At 47.1% G+C, this 21,958-nt stretch overlaps 2 protein-coding genes across 2 annotated transcripts in view; one reads left to right on the forward strand and one right to left on the reverse strand.

The window, feature by feature from the left end:
* ENTPD8 (ectonucleoside triphosphate diphosphohydrolase 8) overlaps positions 1-8,740 on the forward strand; it is a 30,067-nt gene extending 21,327 nt beyond the window's left edge. Inside the window, exons 7-10 of the mRNA XM_015423119.1 lie at positions 1,351-1,611; positions 5,540-5,650; positions 6,588-6,725; positions 7,936-8,740. Coding sequence (XP_015278605.1) covers positions 1,351-1,611; positions 5,540-5,650; positions 6,588-6,725; positions 7,936-8,118 — 693 coding nt within the window. The 3' untranslated portion in view covers positions 8,119-8,740. The remainder of the gene's footprint in view (positions 1-1,350; positions 1,612-5,539; positions 5,651-6,587; positions 6,726-7,935) is intronic.
* A 1,133-nt stretch (positions 8,741-9,873) lies between these two features.
* Positions 9,874-21,958, reverse strand: part of NOXA1 (NADPH oxidase activator 1) — a 25,919-nt gene continuing 13,834 nt past the window's right edge. Inside the window, exons 5-13 of the mRNA XM_015423100.1 lie at positions 21,467-21,574; positions 20,571-20,630; positions 16,732-16,791; positions 15,519-15,600; positions 13,982-14,037; positions 12,986-13,155; positions 10,802-10,907; positions 10,289-10,412; positions 9,874-10,019 (exon numbers count right to left, since the gene is read on the reverse strand). Coding sequence (XP_015278586.1) covers positions 9,874-10,019; positions 10,289-10,412; positions 10,802-10,907; positions 12,986-13,155; positions 13,982-14,037; positions 15,519-15,600; positions 16,732-16,791; positions 20,571-20,630; positions 21,467-21,574 — 912 coding nt within the window. The remainder of the gene's footprint in view (positions 10,020-10,288; positions 10,413-10,801; positions 10,908-12,985; positions 13,156-13,981; positions 14,038-15,518; positions 15,601-16,731; positions 16,792-20,570; positions 20,631-21,466; positions 21,575-21,958) is intronic.

A 21,958-nucleotide genomic window follows, 5' to 3' on the forward strand; every position in this document is an offset into this window, starting at 1 on the left:
CTTGTTTGGGGACATTTACCTGTTGCCTTCAGTTCACGCAGATTTCCCCAATGGGACAAATAGAGGCTCCCAGGAACATTGCAAGTGGGGAAAGTGTTGTGGAGGGAGGAGAACACCCTTTTCACGTGCCATGGTTCTGATCTGAATTGGCCGCCCACATACGTGGGAACTGAGTTCTGAGAACAGTATTCACAAGGCACGTCTGATCGAAATTCTCCAGGGCAGATCTGAAGATAATGTGAGAGAACTTGAGGATAAGGTAACATACAGGCTGCACCCTCAGTCACAAAAAAGCCTTTCCCAATCTGTTACCTGAGATCTCTGAACTCGAGAAGTTGTGGACTGAACCAGGGACCTTCTGCATGAAAGCAGCTGCTCTGACAGTGAACCACAGCTCCTCCTGAGGTAACTGGAAGTTTCAGGGCTGCTTTGTTGGGGGAAAAGATGTCTTCGGAGACTCAGGGCACTTTAAACAACTCTTTTAATGTATGTACATGAGGAACATGAAGGAAGAGAGACTGGAAACTCAGACTTCATGCGCTGGATTTTGAAGCTGTGTCAGCTCGCCCAAAGAACACAGTGACCGATTTCCCACAGCCGCTGCTCTGCGCTCGCTCCTCTCTTTGCCCCGATGATACGTGTCAATTTCCCACTCGAAGCCGCATGGCCACATTTTGACCAGTGGCTATGCCCGATTTCCTCCGCAGTTTCGTAATCCTTAAAAAACAGGATCATGAACCGCGGGGGGAATCGGGCGAAGCCTCGGGTCAAAATGCAGCCACGCGGCTTTGAGTGGGAAATTGACACGTGCCATCGGGGCAAAGAGAGGAGTGAGCACAGAGCAGCGGTTGTGGGAAATTGGTCAGTGTGAATGGAGGGCAGTTTCCCCCTCATCCCTAGCTCCTTTTCCCTCAACAAACCAACTAAAAAACCCTCCCTATTTTCTCTACTAGCTACTTGTTCAAGAAGGCAGTGTATATTCGTTATTTAGATATTTGTACCCTGCTTTGTTCCATCCCAAGGCAGCTTACATAGTTTCCCCCTCCTCCATCTTATCCTCACAATAATAGCCCTGAGAGGTAAGTGAGGCTGAGAGTGACTGGCCCAAGGTCGCCCAGCAAGCTTCCTTGGGAGATTAGAGATTTGCATCCAGGTATCCAAGATCTTAGTCCAGCATTCTAACCACTATACCATGCTAGCTGTTTAGTCACTAGTAGCCACGAACCATTCAAAGTTATCAACATTAATTTCAGCCAGTTTTCTATGGCCCTCTTTTCCTTCATTGTGTAGTAGCTATTACGTTATGGCCTACTGATGGTGTTAACATTTCACTCTGGCTGTCGTCTCCAGAATTCAAGCACCTCGGATCAGTTTGATCACCCCTGCTATCCCCTGGGTTACTCTGAGAACATCACGAGGACATCCTTCTACAGCAGCCCATGTGCCAAACCGCAGGAACCTGCAGCCTCTGGGAATGTGATTCTAAAAGGTCTGGGTGATGCCAACAGATGCCGGGAAACCTTCAAGGCGATCTTTAATTTCTCATGCAATCACAACACATCCTGTGGATTCGATGGGATCTACCAGCCAAAAGTCCATGGAAAGTTCCTGGTACGACATGGCAGTAGTTGATCATAAGAACATAAGAAGAGCCCTGCTGGATCAGACCAGTGGCCCATCTAGTCCAGCATCCTGTCTCACACAGTGGCCAACCAGTTCCTCTGGAGGGCCATCCTTCCTTTGATGTTACCTCCTGGCTCTGGGATTCAGAGGTTTAGTGCCTCTGAATGTGGAGGTTCCCCTTAGTCACCATGGCTAGTAGCCACTGATAGACCTATCCTCCATGAATCTATCTAACTCTCCTTTATAGCTGTTTATTCCTGAGGCCACCACTATCTCCTTTGGCAGCAAATTCCACATTTAATCACTCACTGTGTAAAGAACCTACTTTTCATCAGCTTCATTGGATACTTTCAAGTTCTAGTATTTTGGAAAAGGGAGAGAAAAAATTACTCATCAACTCTCTCCACCCCATGCATAATTTTATAAACCTCTATCATGTCTTCCCTTAGTCGTCTCTATTTCCAAACTGAAAAGTCCCAACCTCTTCAGCCTTTCCCCATACCCCTAATCAGGGCTCTTTTTGTAGAAGAGGCCCAGCAGGAACTCATTAGCATAATAGGCCACACCCAACAGCAGAAACTCATTAGCATATTAGGCCACACCCTGACAACACAGCTCATTAGCATATTAGGCCACATCCCCATGTTACCAGAAGTGTGGTTATCAAGCCACACCCACCTTTTGCTTGTTATTCTGTTTACCTTGTTTGTTGTCAAAACCCAGGGCTTTTTTGTAGCAGGAACTCCTTTGCATGTTAGGCCACACACCCCTAATGTAGCCAATCCTAATGAGTCTCTGCTGTTGGGTGTGGCCTATTATGCTAATGAGTTCATGCTGGGTGTGGCCAACTTGGGAGCCAGCCGGAACTCCGTTCCTGTGCGTTCCTGCCCCAAAATAGCCCTGCCCCTAATGATCTTGGTCACCCTCCTCTGTACTTTTTCCAGCTCTCTGATGTCTTTTTTGAGATACGGTGACCAGAACTGTACACAGTATCCCAAATGGGACTGCACCATTGATGTATACAGAGGCATTATAATATCAGCCGTTTTGTTTCCTAAAAATCTCCAACACAGAGTTTCCCTTTTACACTGCTGCACCACACTAGGTTGACACTTTCATTGAGCTGTCCACTGTGCCCCCAAGATCTTTTTCCCCTCTCAGTCTCAGCAAGCTCAGACCCCATTACCCTGTACCTGAAATTGGGATTTTTTGTCCTAGTGTGCATCACCTTACACTTACCAACACTGAACTTCCTTTGCCACATTGTCGCCCGCTCACCCAGTTTGTGGAGATCCTTTTGGAATTCTTCACAGTCAGCCTTGGTTTTCACCATCCTGAATAATTTTGTGTCATCTGCAAACTCGGCCATTACACTACTCACCTCTAGTTCCACATCATTTATGAATAAACTAAATACTACCAGCTCCAATACCACTCCTTTTTGGACCCCCCCCCCACTTCCTTCCTTCCATTGTAAGAACTCTCCACTGATTCCTATTCTTTGCTTCCTGTCATTTAACCAATTTTTACTCCATAAGAGAACTCATCCTTTTATCCAATGACTGCTAAGTTTACTCAGGAGTCTTTGGTGAGGTACCTCGTAAAAAGCCTTAAAGTCCAAGTATGTAATGTCTACCAGGTCACTATTGTCTACATGCTTGTTTACTTTCTCAAAGAACTCCAAAAGGTTGGTGAGGCAGGACTTCCCTGTGCAGAAGCCATGCCAATTTTCCCTCAGCAGGTTTTGTTTGTTTATGTGCCTAATAATTCTATCTTTGATTACAGTTTCAACTAATTAGTCTGGGACATACATTAGGCTGACTGGCCCGTCTCCTCTGGAAATTAGCAATAGGTTACATATACAGGTTAATCAATTATTTCACATTTGAGTTCCCTAAGAACTCTCGTGGGTATGCCATCAGGACCTGGAGACTTAACAGTTTTTAATTTCCCTGTCTAGAACTTCATCTCTGGTCACCACAATTTGGCTCAGTTCTTCACTCACTTGCTGAAAATAGGGGCTGAGACAGGGGTACATGCCCCATACTTTCCACAGTGAACACAGAAGCACAAAATTCATTGTCCTTCTCTGCTATCTCTCAGTCTTCCTTTAGCAATCCCTTATTCCTTTGTTATCCAAAGGCACCACTGCTTCTTTAGCTGGTTTCCTTCTTAGGATATCTATCTATCTATCTATCTATCTATCTATCTATCTATCTATCTATCATCTACCTATCTATCTATCATCTCTCTCTCTCTCTCTCTCTCTCTCTCTCTCTCTCTGTTTATACCGTATTTTTCACTCCATAAGACGCACTTTCCCCCACAAAAAAGTGGGGGGGGGGAGTGTGTGCGTCTTATGGAGCGAATACTACAGAGAATGTGAAGGGGGAGGGGGGAGGGAGGCGGGCTAATAACCGTCGAGGCGCCACAGCGCGCGTGAGTGCGACGGCTTCTTTTCACATGCACAACCCCCCCATTCCCGCGCACCCCTATGAGCCCTGCCCCCTCACCGATAGGGTGAACTTTGCACCCCTTCATCACAGCCTTTTCCCCCACGCCCACAGGCTCTTCGTGAGAGGCGGCCAGGCTCCACGAGTCAAGAGGCTAGTGGGCGGAGTTTCGGTGGGGGGAGGGAAGAGAAGGCGCTTGAATACTGGTGCAGCCGTTTACTTTCCGTTATGTGTGGTGTCCGTGCCTGCCGCTGGATGCTGCTTCCATTCTGGGGTGCGGATTGGGGAGAGTCAGCCAGGGCATGGCAGTTCGGCAGATTGTCAAAGCCGCGGGGCTTGCTTGAGTGGTTTGTTCCTGGACCAAACTCTGCCACTAGTGCACAATTGCCATACTTTCCGATGGGAAACACACCAGCGTTCTTCCATGCGATCCTGTTTTCTTCCTCTAAAAACTAGGTGCGTCTTATGGTCAGGTGCGTCTTATGGAGCGAAAAATATGGTATATATTTTAAATCCTGAAATGCGAGGGAACAGGGATGAGGATGGGATGCATGTTGTGGTTCGTGGGTTCACACAAAGACATATTTCTATTTCCAGGGTGCAAATTTCTCTTTCATGGATCTGACTGTGTCCAATATTGTGATTTAACTACACAAAATATAAGCATAGGGAGCTATCTAACGGCGAATGCATCCGATACTGTCTATTCCGACTGGCAGCAGCTCTGCAAGGTCTCAGGTCTTTCCTGACACTTGCTTCCTGAATAGGATTGTCGGTTTTTAAAACTGGTCCCTCTAGCTGCCCTTAAATAGCTATTTTAATGCTCAAGTAAACCAGGTGGTGTTATTGCATGACATTGTATGCTATTTAAAAGCTTCAGCTGCCCATTTCCACTCCTTAAACCTCTATTAAAAGGGCAGGACATTATTTTCCTGTCCAATTGGCAGCCTTGCCTAAGATCCTTTAACCAGAGATGCCAGTAACTGAACCTGTGATGATCCTACTTGCAAAATGTATAGCCTGCTACAGTCTTTCCTGTATTCAGGTGCCCTGGGCAAGATGGGAATCAAAGAACCTTAACACCATAATGAGGCGGTTTGTACCTGTGGGGCTGCCACTGAAAAGCCCTCCCTCGTGCACCCACCAAACAAGCTTCTTGATGGTACAGTCAGGAGGGCCTCTCCCTGTGAGCTTAATTCCCCGGCATTACTGAAAGCAATGCACTATGTGGGAAAACTTCAGTTGCTAGCCTACAAATTAGGCTGCATGAGACTTGAGCTGTGTTGCAAAGTGTTTTTGCTTATTCCAGCAAAAGCTTGCAGTGTCTGCTCCTGTCTTTGAGGGCAATGCAAACATCTTCCCGGGTATGACATCCTCAACCCTCCCTGCTAGACTGTCTAATGCCTGCCTTTCCATCACACCACACGGGTGCTTCCATTGACCCCCTGCTCTTTGTCCACCAGGCTTTCTCTGCTTATTACTACACCTTCAGCTTCCTGAATTTGACTGAGGGGCAGCCGCTGGCTGCCGTAGAAGATGCTGTTCAGACATTCTGTGCCAGAAATTGGACTGAGGTGGGTACTTTCCTATGGTACATGGTAGGCAACACACCCTGGCTCACAGATAAAGGCTATACTTGCTTGCTTGGGGTCTCTTTTGTAAGCTCTGAAGCAAAGTATTCTGGTTAGGGCAACCAGATGCAAGGAGAACAGGGCTCCTGAACTATGTAATGGCGGAGTGGAAGGAAGAACTCCAAAAGTTATTGCAGATACAGCTTTCCCAAGCTGTGCCATATTAAGGCATGCCAGACTGCACCCATCAAAATTCTTCTGCACAGGTATTGCGAACGTGGAGATGCAAGATCTGTGCCCTCCGTCACCATGATCACAGCAGGACCCACCCAACTACTTTTTGCTGGCAAGTCGCAGCTAACTCCTCAGGGATTTCCAAGGCAAGCAATGTTCAGAGGTGGCTGGCCATTGGCCTGCCTCTGCCTAGCAGCCATGGTATTCCTTGATGGTCTCCCATCCAAATAATAACCAGGGTCTGCCCTGCTTAGCTCCTGAGATCGGACAAGATTGGACTAGCCAGGTCAGATCAACTTCTTAAACTGTTAGTTGTATGTGCCAATTGCAAATTGGTGGGGAGAGTATTTCAGGTGGGAAGGGATGTTGGAACCCTTGGCTTTGTGAAAATTAGTCTGGTATAGTAGCTAGAATGTCAAACTAGGATTAGGGAAGCCTTCCTCTTACACATACAAAAACCCAAAATGTAAAAACTGTTCTAAGGTTGGAGGTAGGAGGGAGAGGAAGTGCGGGGGTAATCTCACAGGTACTCGGCAAGAGGTGCCCTCCCTATGCAACTTTCCCCCTCTTCAAGTGGAACTGTAGCATGGTTTCCCCCCCAGTGCTCACTCAAGGAGAAGAAAATGTGCACTTGTTATACAGCAGGGGAATTGCTAGCAAACCCATTTTTCCTCCTCTTAAAATCTGACATTTTGCTTCTTCCCAGTTAAAGGCAAGTTACCCCAATGAGATGGAGTCTCGCCTGAAGAGCTACTGTGCTAGTGCCAATTATATCCTCACCCTCCTCGTACAAGGTTACCACTTCAGCAGTGACACCTGGGACAATATTGCCTTCCAGATGAAGGTGAGGTCAAGGGGCCATTCTGCTAGGACCAACAAACCAGAGGTCCTGGGTAGAGATGCCAGCCTCCACGTGGGGCCTGGGAACCCCCCAGAATTAAGAACATAAGAGAAGCCAATGTTGGACAGTGGCGGAAATCGGGCCTCCAAAGCGGGGGTTTCCCCGCCCCCCGCCCCCACTTGGCAGCCCTAATGCTGATCCTGTGACCTTAGGCAGATCATGAGAGGGAGGGCAGGAAGGGTTGCTTCAGTGCTTAGTTCTTGTGGCCCTTTCTTACATGCCCAGGGAAATGCTGATTGCCACTATGGGGTTAGGAAGCAATTTTTCTCCAGGCCAGTTTGGCTGAGGATCCTGGAGGTTTTTTGTCATCTTCTGAGCAAGGAGCAGAAGTCATTGGAGGTGTTTTTTTGGGGGGGTTATTTGTGAATTTCCTGCATTGTGCAAGGAGATGGACTAGATGACCCTGGAGGTCTCTTCCAGCTCTATGAACATAAGAACATAAGAGAAGCCAGTGCTTGATCAGGCCAATGGCCCATCTAGTCCAACACTCTGTCACACAGTGGCCAAAAATACCAGGTGCCAACAGGAGGTCCAGCAGTGGGGGCAGGACACCAGAAGCCCTCCCACTGTTGCCCCTACCCCCCCAAGCACTAAGAATACAGTGCATCACTTGCTCCAGAATGAGAGTTCCTATCTATACCTTGTGGCTAATAGTGACTGATGGACCTCTGCTCCATATGCTTATCTAATTCCCTCTTGAAGCCGTCCATGCCTGTAGCCGCCACTACTTCCTGTGGCAGTGAATTCCATGTGTTCATCACTCTTTGGGTGAAGAAGTACTTCCTTTTATCCGTTCTAACCCGACCGCTCAGCAGTTTCATTGAGTGCCCACGAGTTCATCTCCGGACTGCAGAGATCAGATCCCCTGGAGAAAATGGATGCTTTGGAGGGTGGACTCTATAGCATTGGACCCCACTGAGGTCCCCGTGCTCCCCAGGCTCCTCCCCCAAATCTCCCGGAGTTTCCCAACCTGTATCTGGCAACCCTATCCCCCCCAATACCCTGCTGGTGGCCAGCGGGTACCTGACAACCCTATCCTGGGGAAAGGAACCCCACTGCCGCCTCACGTGCCACCTTCCTAGGACTGCCAGTGCTGAAGAGAAGGCACCATGGTTTCCCGCCTTGATTGCCCCTGTGTTCTTTCGTCCTGCAGGCGGCCAATTCAGACATCGGCTGGACCCTGGGCTATATGCTAAACCTCACCAACATGATCCCCACCGAATCCCCCCGCTGGCTGAGAGGACACGAGGAGGACGTTTGGATAGCAAGCATTTTCTTCATTGCTCTGATGCTGGCGCTGTGCCTCGTCTTTCTGCTCGTCTATTTTCTAAAGTGACTTTAACAGCCTTCAGACACTATGCACCCAGCACTTCAGGATTTGGGAGGGGTTCAGTCAGGGGGAGTGCCTCACTTGACCCTGACTCACAGCCCAAGTAGTGGAGACGCTCTCCTTCTGTGGGAAACACTGACTTGGCGATGGTTAGGCCTGCCACCCCAGCCAGCCTCTCAAGGAACACTCTGGCCTAACAGAATGGACGCCAGCTGGTTGTTCAAACCACTTTAGTGCTTACTTTTTGCATATGCAGAAACTGCTGAGGTCAAATTATTTCCCCCTTTTCCTGAGTTATCATGGACATGAAACAGATATTCCCCACTTCAAGTCCTACCTCCACTGGAGACTCACCAGGTAACCTAAAGCAAGCTACACATTCTCTGCCTAACCATTCCACGTGTAGCATGGAAAAAGCACGATATTGGACTACCTTACAGGGCTGCTGTTAACAATACTGAGACAATTTATGGGAACAACTTTAAACACCAGAAGAGCACTACGGCCGTGCATCTGGTTGCTTGTAATACCACCATGCAGTTCAGACAACTGCCCCCTCTAGTGTCTGCGAACATATGGTTACAATTATTTCATTTCAATGGTTTCCCACCCAAAAAGGCACTACTTGCACACCAACACTTGTGAAGGCATGACAACAGAATTAAAAATCTGGGAGCTAGGCCTTTTATATCAAAGTCATCTGTTTGTGTTGCACTTGGACCAAAATGGCTTTGGTTGAGGGAAGATAAAACGGCATCTGCTGTTAGCCATGTTATGAATACCAGATACTGGAGGGACAAGAGCAGAGGAATGCAGTCGCCTTCAAGGTCCTGCTTATGGGCATCCTGGAAGCATTTCATGGGCCCTTATTGGACAATGCACCATAATTTGGTCTAGGCTGGCCTGATCTTGTCAGATCTTGGAAGCTAAGCAGGGTTGGCCCTGGTTAGTATTTGGATGGGAGACCACCAAGGAAGTCCAGGGTTGCAACGCAGAGGCAGGCAATGGCAAACCACCTCTGCTGGGCTCTTGCCTTGAAAACCCTACGGCGTCACCATAAGCCGGCTGCAACTTGACAGCACTTCTCACCACCACTGGGAAAAGGATGCCAGATTAAACAGACCCTTTAGCTCTTCCAGCAGGGCCTTTTCATGGTTTTTAAAGCAACCCCATATTCTCAACAAACAGTAAAGGCACTTGGCACCCCCTAGATCAGACCTGGTCAACAGCCACTGTTGAAATACTTGAGTCTAGAGTCCCTGTGCCAGATGCTGCTTCCCCGTGTGTGACCCACTAGACCCATTTACAGGGGAGGGTTAAACCCTCCTTTTCCCACAGGGAAATAATTGGGTCAAATCACCTTTCCTTCCTATGGAAAATACCCCCAAGATGCTACACTCTTGGGATCCCTCCCTGATTCAATTTGCAAAATTCTTTCTTATCAAACACTGCAGCTTGCCTAGAGGGACAGGCACCAGTCTCCTTTGCTTCTATTACTCCATGAAGGACTTGTGTAGTAGAATAAATTCTGCAGCATAAGCAAAGTCACTTCGTGTATCTCACTTCTGCAAGCGAAAGAATCCCTCTTTTGCTGGAATCAGATGGAGGTTACCTTGGTGCAAGGTGTTGATGTATTTCTTAATACAGAGGACAGAGTAGACAGAACCCACTTTGCAGCCTTCAGCTGTAGTAACAATACGCAACTTCATTTATTTCCTTTTAAGTAGTTTCAAGATAACGGTAACAGAATGCAATGATCCCTCAGTCTCTGGAAGGAGAGGCAACAGTGCCTGGGGAGGGGGACGGAAGAAGAGCAGCAGCAGCAGCAGTGGTCTCTCGCACAGCAAAGCATTTTGGGAAAATCCCAATGGTTCCTTTGCAGCGCCCTTCTAGCCATTCCTCATTCACTGTGGAAACAGAAGAACAGGTCATGGGTTTGAGGACAGGAGAGGCAAAGCCAAAGGCAAACAGAAGGGCTCCGGGGATTCTTTTAATAATCATGGAAAAGTATAGCAGATCCATCTTCCCGCATGAGGTTGGGGGAAACTGCACCTGCAGACATCTCCTCTGCATTTATTAAAGGACACAGAAATACTGTGCCCACTATTTACCCAGAGGAGACTTTACTGGCGTAGGGGGAGGTGCCGCTCTGTGCCACCAATCAGAAATGCTCTACCTTCAGAGAGGATCTCCAGTATGTCGCCTTCCTTAAAACTCAGGTCCTCCAGTCCCTGTGCAGAGTAAGAGTGTCGTGCCACCATCTGGTAGAGAACACGTCTGTCTGTGCTGTTGTCTTTGCCCTTTGGAAAAACACAAGTGGGTCTCGATCTATGCATGTAACTTCTCAACAGGGTTGAAACTGGAGGGAATAGAATGGGATCCACAGCTTCAGCATGCAGTGTAGGAACCCCATTTTTGGATATGTAGGTTTGTTTCTAAAAACTCCTTGCAAGTAGAAAATGAACACAGCATGGAGACAGGTTGGGTTGAGGAGAGTTTTAACAAAAGGAGTATTTTTAAAAAAAGAAAAAGGGATTCTTGCCCCTTTACTCTGACATAAGACAGTCCATTCCCCACCCCCGGACTCCCATCACTTAATTCCCTCTTCTGGATGTATACAGCAAAAAGAACATGCTAGAGCAGAGTGGGAGTCTTCCAGCCCGAAATTCCAGCAATAAAGAATACATACCTGGCACCAGAGGGTCAGGTGGCTGCTTTGTACCTCTTGCCACACTTTCCTCAGTTCCTCATCATTGCTAATTGGGATTAACTCATCACTGCCTAGAGGTCTGTACCTGCAAGGGATCAGGGACACAGCTAGGCTGGTGGTTCACGCAGAAGAACAACCCAAAAAAGCACTGTATAAATAACGCAATCAAAGGCACTATGCTGAAGTGCAAAAGAACAAAGAATATTTATATAACGCAATGTGTACAAACAGATACAATATAGTGTATACATATGACATACAACAACACAGAGTGTACAAAAGAAGAATGTTCTTCTACTGATGATTGGTTGCCCTGCTTAAACTAGTTTGACGTGAATTGTGGATAATTTCCCCTGCATATATAACATGAAGGCTTCTATATATTGAGCACTAGATGAAGCTGTATGCTACAACTGAAGAAGTATCAACGAAACGAAGATTGGAATCCAGAGTCTTCGTCTCTTTGTCCTATGTCCTGTGTGCCGGCTTCTTTTGTACACCCTATGTTGTTGTATATCGTATGTATACACTATATTGTATCTGTACACATTGTGTTATGTAAATATTCTTTGTTCCTTTGCATTTCATTTGTTCATGCAAAAGGTCATTAACTTGCGGAACCCTGACACAGGATACAGAGATGTACAGTGTGTGTGTGTGTGCGCGCGTGCATGCGCGCGCGCATGTGTGTGAAGTGCCATCAAGTCACAGCTGACTTACAGCAATCCCAGCAAGGGGTTTTCCAGGCAAGTGAGAAGCAGAGGTGGTTGGCCATGGCCTTCCTCTGCAGAGTCTTCCTTGGTGGTCTCCCTTCCAGGCACTGACCCTGCTTAGCTTCTGAGAGCTGATGATATTGGGCTATCCCACGCCACCTTCCCTCCCAAGAGGGACACTAGCTTGGTTTCGAAAAGGAGGATTAGAAAAATTCATCACTGGATAGATCTGTCAGAGGCTATTAGCTGCAATGGCACGCTCATGTTTTAGTACACAATACCTCTGACCTAGTTCATGGGGTCGCAAAGAGTCTGACTCGACACAATGGCACGCTCATGTTTTAGTACACAGTACCTCTGACCTAGGCTAGCCTGATCTTGTCAGCTCTTGGAAGCCAAGCAGCACTGGCTCTGGTCAGTGTTTTGGATGGGAGACCACCAGGGAAATCCGGGGGTGCTACGCAGAGGCAGGCCATGGCAAACTACCTCTGATCATCTCTTGTTTTGAAAACCTTATGAGGTCGCAGTAAGTTGGCTATGACTCGACAGCACTTTCTACCACCACCTCTGAACACCAGTTGTTGGGGGCAACAACTCTCTTTTGCACACTTTAGAGGGCATTTACATGTGTTGGGGTTTTTTTAACTGTCACGGCTTCGCTCAAATAATCCTGGGAATTGTAGTTTGGTGAGGATTCTATTTATTCCTCCCTCCTAGAACTACAGTTTCCAGAGTTCCTTGGGGCGACAGAATGGCTATGAAACCAGTAAGTCTGAATGTAGACATACCCTTTGTCTCCTTTTCACCATGCTGTGCCCCTGTGCCTTGGATTCCCCCCCCCCCAGCACAGCTCCTTTGCCTGCAGAAAATCAATATGCAGAAATCAAACAGGTGAAGATCACCCCCACTCCAACTTCTGGATACGAGGAGTCAAACCTGCTGATTTTTTACACATCTTGTAGTTATTAAAGGTGTGGGAGTTATGCCAGAAGAAAGAGCTGGCAACCTGAACTATGCATGGAACTTCTCCCTTCCCTCTCCTTTCACCCCACCAATGGCCTCTTCTCCTCTAGGTCCATTGCCTGCTGCCATCTAGACCAGGGGTGTCAAACATGCAGCCTGGGGGGCGGATCAGGCCCCTGGGGCAGATCAGTGCTGCTTCTTCCAGTTCTGCTGCTGCTGCGTCATCGTAGGTTTGCAGCTTACAGATACACACCTGAACGGCATACTCAAGATTGCAACAGCACAGACATTTTGATGCAATAATTCAGAGCAAGCGGTGTCAGTTATCAGACACTTTTAGATAAACAAAATATTGCAAGAGTGCTAATGTTTTAAGCATGTTTTTATTTTAAGTTTAAAACGCCCCAACAAGGTCTCATTTCTGTCAGATCCGGCCCTCATAACAAATGAGTTTGACACCCCAGATCTAGACTATCACAGACCATACCTCAGTGTCATCTTCTGGGCTTGCCGGCAGCACTCTTCCAGCAGCACGGCACGCAAGTCAGCCAGGGAGGGGGCACTGCTCATCTGCATGCTTGCAGTGTAAGATCCATGGACTGTTAGCAGGATGGGTCTGCTGTCGGTGGGGGAGACTTCCTCCTGGGCCAGTGGGACCTGCACACAAGAAGGGAAGCTCTGCCCAGCCCGAAGAAATTATTTTGCAGACTATCTTACAAAAGGCAATTTGCAAGGTGGCAAGTGACAATTTAAAGATGCAAAAACAGACTACCCAGTTGCTATGGAATTAAACCAACAGCAACAAAACCTAGTGCAGCATTAAAAACAACATGCTTTTGTCTTAAAAAAAAAAAAACAACCCCAGAGGGTTGACAAGGAACAGGATTTCACATGTACATGCACTGTGCTTCTAGCTTTCCCCTTCCTAGTTCTAGATGCCTGAGTGGTAATTCAGGGTTATTACCTTCACATGGCTAATCCATACAGTTTGGGGAATGGTGAAGGTTCAGGGCAACAGTTAGCTGAGCGACCCTTGGGTCACAGGTGCCTGGGGCCAGCCATTGGCTGAACTGCTCAGAGATCTTTGAAAAGAGGCAGGGCAGTCAGAATGTCCTCATGAAGAAGGGGCACCTAAGCCATCCTGAGCTGCTTTGGAGGAAGGGGGGAATAAACAGCAGGAGCCTCAGGCAAAGAAGACAGAAATTCACAGATTAATTTAAAATGACCCTCCTCTTTAGCTACTGGTTTGGAAGCTACCTGGGGTCCTTTCCAGGTGTTTGCACTCTTCTCTGGAATGTGATGATCTCCACCAGCCAGAGACAACCACCCTGGTATTTGATCAAACTAAGATGGGATGAACCACGGGAGGGGGGCACTTCTCCTTCACCCTCTGAACATTTGTGCTGTCTGGCAATTGCTCTTTGCAGCTAAAGCTGCAGTTGTAGGGATCAGGATCCCTGCTAGGGTGGGATTGTAGTTTTACCTGCATGTCTGCTTTGGAGTCAGCACCATTCATGCCCACGTTCCTCTCCGTCGGTCCTGCCAAGAAAAATTCATGTCTTTTGTTACATTATCTTGATCTCCATGTTATGTTTTTATTCTGCCCTTTCTCCAAGGACCTCAGGGTAGTAAACAAGGTTTCCCCATCCCTCCTTTGATTATTGCAGCAACCTTGAGTGACGGGTTAGGCTGAGAGTGCCTGGTTTAAATTGTGACCAAGTGTGGATTTGAATCGTACACTCCTGTGTCCTAGGCTGCACGCACTTGGCCATTTTGCTCCACCTTGGCTATCAAACTGAAGCCACGTTTTTTGAAGCAGCCACACAGTGCTGTCCTCCGATCACCCACTTTCCAAGGTTTCCTGAACCTGCTTTTTTGCAGTCGTTCCAGAAACAGTGCCGTTCAAGCAGGTTTGCACCTCATCTAGACAGGAGGGGGTGTATTTTCAAAGCTCCCACTAACGTCAGCATTATTTTACTGCCATCGTGCAGTATCTAGTTCCTGGTGCTTGCTGTGTGGACAACCACTCCTGCAATCTGGTTTGTACTACCCAATTTGTCTCCATCTCTGAAATCAGAACACGAATCATTTTGGGTCCCACAAGAGAGCTTGTTGGGTGATGGTGAGATATTGAAAAAATGGTATTTAGCAGAGATAATATAGCCCAGCAGAGCCAGAGTAAAATAATTCAGACTGAGAGTCCATGTGTGATTAAAATATAAAGTTTTTACTAAATTCTAGCATGGGGAAGGGTAACTGGGATGAAAATAACAAAAGAGCATAATCGGCTACATCCTTACACTACAAAGACAAAACTAGAAGAGAGAAAGTATGGCTACTCTTCTTGTTTCTCCAGAACACCAAAACAAAGATGGGAAGAGAAGCCATAAAATGGTAATATACCTTGACACTTTAGTCCCAATCAAATCCCTAGATCAGGGAGAAAATTCCCGGGCAATCCACATCTAAAGAACATTGGTTACATGAGAAACATGTGACTTCCTGTGAGTAACATAAACAAACATTTAACCCCAGACATACTGAGTGTTTTCAACTTGTAATACCCAACAGAGCTGAAATTCAGTCTCCCCACCAGTCCTCCCTGTCAAGATCTGCCTCCTTTTGTTCACCTGGAAGAGCTCCAGTGCACCTAATATTTCTCTGGTGAAACAAAGCCTTCAACAACTATGTCTCTGCCCAGCATGAGGGAGCAGGGAAAAGGCAGCTCTGCTTCTTACATTTCTGCGTGTCTTGTAGATTTAAAGGCAAAAGAACATTGCCAGCAATAAAAGGCATTTCTTCAATAATCCCAGCTATGCAGTTTATGGTTATTTAACAGTCATGGAAAGACACTATGTCCATGCTCGGAGGTAATTTGATATGACTATGATTGATTGCATGTAAACTATGGATAAGTTCCCAACACTAAATTGGGTTTGTGGGGAAGGGGAGGATTCAAACGTAACCCCACTTTAAATTCCAACATTGCCCCACCCCCAAATTCTGATGGTGCCGCTGACCTGGGGGCTCCATCCTTGGCCTCTCAGGGGGCCGGCTGGAGGGCACTTTCTCCGGGGGAAGGGGGATGCCACGGTGGATTTCCTGCAAGAACACAGAGAGGGAAGGAGTGAAACATGCCAAGTTCAGGACTGCAGGAGTGCAGGAACATCTGCAAAAGGCTAACAGGGCTGTCAGCGCTTCAGCTGGCTCCTGCCACCATGTGTCTTTATCAGCAGCTTTTAATACCACAGTTCTGGCTGTTTCCCACCTTGAAGCCTTATACAAGTTGTGTTTCTGGGGTCCCCCATTTTGTGCCCTTCATTCTCCCGTGTGTGTTGACTGGTACTGGGGCATGTGGGGAGACCACTTCAGTCTTTCTCCGATGGTTTCCCAACCTGAAACAGCCCCAGCGGGGAGGCTGAAGCCCCTTTCCCCCATGGTCCTGGTTTAAATTGGGAACCCCGATTTTGGGTATGGAAAGGAACCCACAACTCACAAGGAATGCATGTACAACCTGGGTGGACTGTAACATGTCAATTGGCCTGGTTATGGCAGGTGAAAATCTTTTTTCTTCTCTCAGTGTAGTTTTGCTTGCTGATAGCTGGACATAGTACTCCCCTGGTCAGCTGGCAATCCTAATGGTCGTGGGCAGCCAGTGGTGGTAGGGAATCTGGGGCAGGGTTGCCAACTCCTGGTTGGAAAATTCCTGGAGAGTTTGAGGGTGGAACCAGGGGAGGGAGGGAGGGCTTTGGGGAGGAGGAGGGACCTCAGCATGGCCTAATGCCATACAGTCCAGCCTCCAAAGCTGCCATTCTTTCCAGGGGAACTGATCTCTGTAGCCTGGAGATCAGCTGTAATTCCTGGAGATCTCCGGCCACCACCTGGAGGTTGGTAACCCTGATCTGTAAAGAAGTTCCAAGTCGCAGGCAGACCAGGCAGCACCACTAGACACAACCTGGTACATTAAGGATGGGTAATAGACAAGTTTGGAGGAATCAGGTGAGGAAGAGGATGAAACAGACACAGGCTCCTGCAGCAGTGAGAACTCTGGGTACAATGGGTTTCAAGGAGTGAGAGATTCATCAAGAAATAAACCCTGACCCTTCCCACTGAGGCCTATGCTGCTGCCCATCAGCTGGTCCCGCATGCAGAATAAGAGAGTTGGAATGTGGTGACAGACATGGGATGAAAGTGGATTCTCGATGAAGAGATGAAAATGTAATGCCACCTTACCCCTTTGCTACGTCCAGCAAAGCTCATGGGCTCCAGGTGGGAGGCTGGGATGCAGACTTTCTGAGAGAGAGAGAAACACGCAACCAAAGTTTAACCATAATCGATGTGGACATTTCTTTTTCTTTTTAAAATAATTTTTATTAAATAAATATAAAACAATTGATACAGAGAATCCCAAACAATACAAACTATTTAACATTAATAATATTCTTGATATTCTATTCAGTATACCTATCTAAGACTTAACGATTTAAAACTCTTAACATGTTTTCTAATAATGCAGTTTGGTTAGCAACCATCTTATATAAATGAAAGCATTTGAGTTCAACTAGGTAGTGTTTACTGATCAAAATTAAAACATACTCTAAGTCTGGGGTTTATACAATAAACACTTCAGATGAAACTAAGCAAGCAGGAACAATTCCATTCTGTGCCATGTAACTTATGACCGGAAACCATTTTTCAACAAAAGTTGATTGATAGTTTTTATGTTCAAGTTGTAACAGTCTGTAGTTTTTTTCTAAAATATAACACTCCCATATCTTAGACATCCATAACGATACTGAGGGCGCCGATTTGCTCTTCCACTCTGGCAGCCGATCACACGTTGTGCAGCAAACCGCATGCGTGGGATGGGGGACGGCGCTGGCTGCGACGGGCTACCAGCGCTTCCCTGACCAGACGGCTGGAGTTGCTGCGCATCGTCCGGATGGTAGTGCTCTGTTGCTAGTACCTTTTAAATGCACGTTTTCGGGCTGAAGGGATGGATCGGGGACAGGTGGGTGACGCTTTCCAGATGTTGCGATGTGATGGTGCCCGCTTGATGTGCCCCCGATCCATCCCTCTTGCGGGGCAAATCCTCCCATGTGACCGGGGCCACAGTCCCCACAGCTCTGACCCAGTTGCTCCAAGGCAACTGCATTTTCCCATAGCGATCTCCCAGTGAACTCAGAGCCTGTAGGAGTCTGCTGCCTCAGATCATTGCAACAGCATTTAGAACTCCCTGACTCACACTACTGACCAGAGTGGCAGGTACTCACCTGCCCCTCGAATATGCCTGTTGCATGGCTGCCTGGGCCCATCGATAAGACATAAACAACACTGCCAGCTTTAAGGGGGCAGCCCCTCTCAGGGTAGTAAGGGGCCACAAAGTAATGATATCCACCATCTTGCTCTCTGCAGAGGAAAAGGAACCCTCAGATGCTTTCTTACGGCAAACGGTATGCAAAAAGCAAACACACACACACACCTGCCAAGACAGCTTTTTTGCAGCAGGGCTCCTGTGCTTTCTGCATGAGAAGCAGATTCAACTGATGAAGCTTAACCTAGCAATGAGGCAAGCTGCACCTGTAGAATGTCTGATATTCAGCAGTTCCTAAGGCACGGGTCCCCCTGACAGCACAAAGAGGAAACGCAACATTAGAGCCTGAATATTCAGCTCAACAGCCCTATCGCCTCCCTGTCCATGAGCAAAAGCAGCTCTCCCTTGCTATGTCTGCATTTTAAAAGACACAAATAGCTAGGCTTGCCAACCCCCAGGTGGCACGTGGAGATCTCCTGTTATTACAACTAATCTCCAGACAATAGAAATCAGTTCTCCTGGAGGAAATGGCTGCTTTGGAGGGTGGATTCTATGGCACTGTACCCTGCTGAGGCCCCTCCCCAAATCACAGCCTCCCCGGGCGCCATCCCCTAAATCTCCAGCTATTTCACAACTCTGTTCTGAACATAGGACTACGCTCTATCCAATCTAGAGCTGGATTTATGTAGAAATTTAAGCAAGCCGCATGTGAGGGACTCAGATTATGAGGGGCCTCTACAGATTTAAAAAAAGAGACTAAAAATGACTAATTACCAGGTTTTTTTGCTAATGCTGTGGGGGTTTTTTTGACATAATTTAGGGCTTCAGCATGTCTTAATTCAGCCCTAGGTTCTGTATGGCTGGAAGCTAATGCCAGTGGAGAAGCTGTGTTAGAAATTTATTTGCGCATGTTGTGGAACAAGGTGGGAAATGAGGTGGCAGAGCTCAGAGATGGTCCACCAAGTTGCAGGTGGTCACTTCCAGTCTTAGATGTTCCCTCTTGTTTAAAAAGCCCCCTGCAAATAGAAGACTAGCAGAGTAGGAGAGGGTTCTATTTGCAGAGGGATTTTAACACAGGGAAACATTGCAAACTGCCATCTTCTGCCTGCAGACTGATTACCACCAGATCAAAGATGAAGCTTTTGGGGTTAGAGAAGCTCATGTCGTCACATCAGATGCAACAGTTTGGAAGCTGAACGACCTTTGTGCGGAATACACACTAGAGGTCGCCAGAGACATGTTTTTTTGTGACTGAGGTCACACTTTAGCCACACCAATTCAGAGCAAAAGTTAAAAACCAAAGTCCATGTAATACCTTTCTAGGACCAACACAAATTATACAATGTGCAAGCTTTCAAGTCCTTCAGAATTGTTCAACAAACTGGACACAACCTTTCTACCTTGAGAATATCTGAATTCAGCTGATAAAAGAAGGTTCAACTGGAGGGAAAAGAACCTGGGGAAAGATTGTGTTTAAGGGTTTTCCGTACAACACAAGGTAATGCTACTCAGTTTGGCTTCCACTGACACTCTTACCTTGGGCACCAACTAAAATCAAATCTCTACTACTGCTAATACAAAGACAACCACATTTTCCTTCTGCTCTCAGCCTTCTGATGGACCTGATGTTAGAAAGACGTTTTCAGTGGGATGCTTCCATTCCTTTGCTTCCTCTTTCCAGAGGGCCAAATATACACCCTGATGTGGCTTTTGTTTTTATTAGGTGGCTCTTGTTTTTGGTTGTTTATTACTGCGGCCATTTGGAGGGGTCCTATTCTGTTCTTTGGAGATTGCACTACAAATACATGTAAAGATGGAACTTCCTCATCAGTCCTCCTAGCTTAGCTTAGTATCACCTTCTTTGACTGGCAGTGGTTTTCCAGGGTCTCAGGTAGAAAAATACCTTTCCTAACACCTCCGACATTTAACTGGAGATGCTGGGGAGGGAATGGGGGCCTTTTGCAAGCAAAGCCACTGAGATACGACCCAGAATACGAATTGAACATTATTAATTTATTTCATTTGAAGAAAACCCATAAACAGAGCCAAACACCCAGCCTGTGGCCCAGTCACTCACCGGGAAGGATCCATTCCAGGTTTATAACAGTCCTGTGGAGAAAACCAGGCTTCATGTATGACCTCAGGTATGGAAAAGATGAGTCTGTTTCTCCACCCAACCTTTCTTCCAGCCCACAAGGCAGACGTAATGGTGTCCCAGTGGGAACTACAAACAAAGTGACTGCACAAGTGTGTGTGTGTGTGTGTGTTTGGAAGGCGGCACACTTTGCCCCTACACACATTCAGTCAGTAAAGGAGCAAGGATTTCTGTTCATGAAAAGTAATTTTGAGAGGGCTGGCACTTTGCCTGCTCTGTGCCTTTAACAGTCACCTGAATCACATAAATTCAACCAGTGCAACAGACTTCAGTCAATGGATTTGGAGGGAAAAGCTGCCCCTGATTGCAGCATGCATGCAATGCATGCTGAGAAAAGCTTCACCAGTTAGATTTGCCTGTGCCAGGCAGCTGTTAAAAGTGAAAGTGGGAGAACAGCAGCTATCTCTATCACAACCCTATTTTTTTTTAATTGCCAAAGGCTCTTGATAGGGAAAAGATAACATCTGACACACACACACACCCAATGCAACTGTCAAAAAGCAGAGGAACCTAACCCAGAACTAGACATCTGCAACCCTGGCCTGTCTCACAGATATGAGCCTGGAGCTATCCCTCATGCCTCCCCCATATTCCCTAGCTCACCTGGGGCTGCAGACCTGGAAAGCTGCTGGCACTGTCTTCCTCAAAAGCAGAGGCGATGACCTGTAATGGGGACAGGGGGATTGACAAAACTAGAGTTTATGAGTTAAACATTGGATCTTGACTGAAGTGCTCCAGAGGAATCCCCATGCCAAGTTCCTAGTCCTCTTTCATTTATTGTGCTTATTTTGCTTGATTTATACCCTGCCTTTCTCCCCAGTAGGGGCCCAAAACAGCTTACATTGTTCTCCTCTCCTCCATTTTAACCTCACAACAATCCAATGAGATAGGGTTTTTAGGAGAGGCACCAGATGCTATGCTGAACATTTGGTGCCTCTACCTCAAAAACAGCCCCCCCAGAGCCCTAGATACCCACGGATCAATTCTCCATTATGCCCTATGGGGACTGGTCTCCATAGGGTATAATGGAGCACCCAGGGGGCATTCCCCCCCCTTTCTGATAACCCTGAAGTGGGGGAAGGCCTCCAAACCAGGGGATCCCCTGCCCCCAACTGGGGATTGGCAACCCTGTCCCAGACCCTAGTCTGATATCTAACCACCATAACACACAGGCTTTCTTTCTGGTCTTCTCCTGGTCCAGGAGCTACCTTCAGCCTATGCCAGCCCCCTTTACCCCCACTCAGGCTTCCTCTTCCCCACCCCTTTTGGAAGGTCCACATGTATAACTAATTCCCCGCAGACAGAAAACTAGTGAGTTAGAGGTCAGCAAGGGTCATTCTCCCAAACATTTGGTTTTTTACATGCAAAGAATGGGGTGGGGGACTCATTGAGTCCCAGCCTGAAACAGTACAGCCCAGACTCAAGGTTATCACTTCAATGAGGACTGGCTCAAAACATCAGAATACTACTTCTTCCATGGAAGGGCCTGTACATGCTACCTTGGGTTGGCCCAGGAAATCTTTTGCTTCAAGTTCCTCTACGTCCTCCTTCCGAGGTCTGAAGAACTCCCCCTGTGGGATGCTCCTGGGCTCCAGGAAGAGATGCTCCTAGGACAGGATAGAGCAGGACAGACACTTGAGAACATGGCCCTCTTTCCCAGCATAAATAGAAGCAAATAGACCCGTCCTACAGTCCGGGAATCGGCGTTTCGATCTTTCACCTCTGTACAGAAGCATCACTGTAACAGGTGCTATTTGGAATGATCAAAATAACTGTGCTGCCCTATTTTTGTTTCCCTAAGTAAACCAGAAATCATATGGCATTTTTAGAGCAACCAAGCTTATTCCAACGTAAGCTTTCATAAGACAGAACTCACTTCTCCATATTCATGTTTTATATCATTTTCCTATATTTTAAACATTTTCTATGCTACCTTTCCACCCAAATAGGATCCCCAAACATTATAACATTTCAACATTAAAAACATGCAG

Source organism: Gekko japonicus, unplaced genomic scaffold (assembly GCF_001447785.1).
Source record: "Gekko japonicus isolate JY-2015 unplaced genomic scaffold, Gekko_japonicus_V1.1 scaffold454, whole genome shotgun sequence".
In the NCBI taxonomy this organism is placed as follows: domain Eukaryota; kingdom Metazoa; phylum Chordata; class Lepidosauria; order Squamata; family Gekkonidae; genus Gekko; species Gekko japonicus.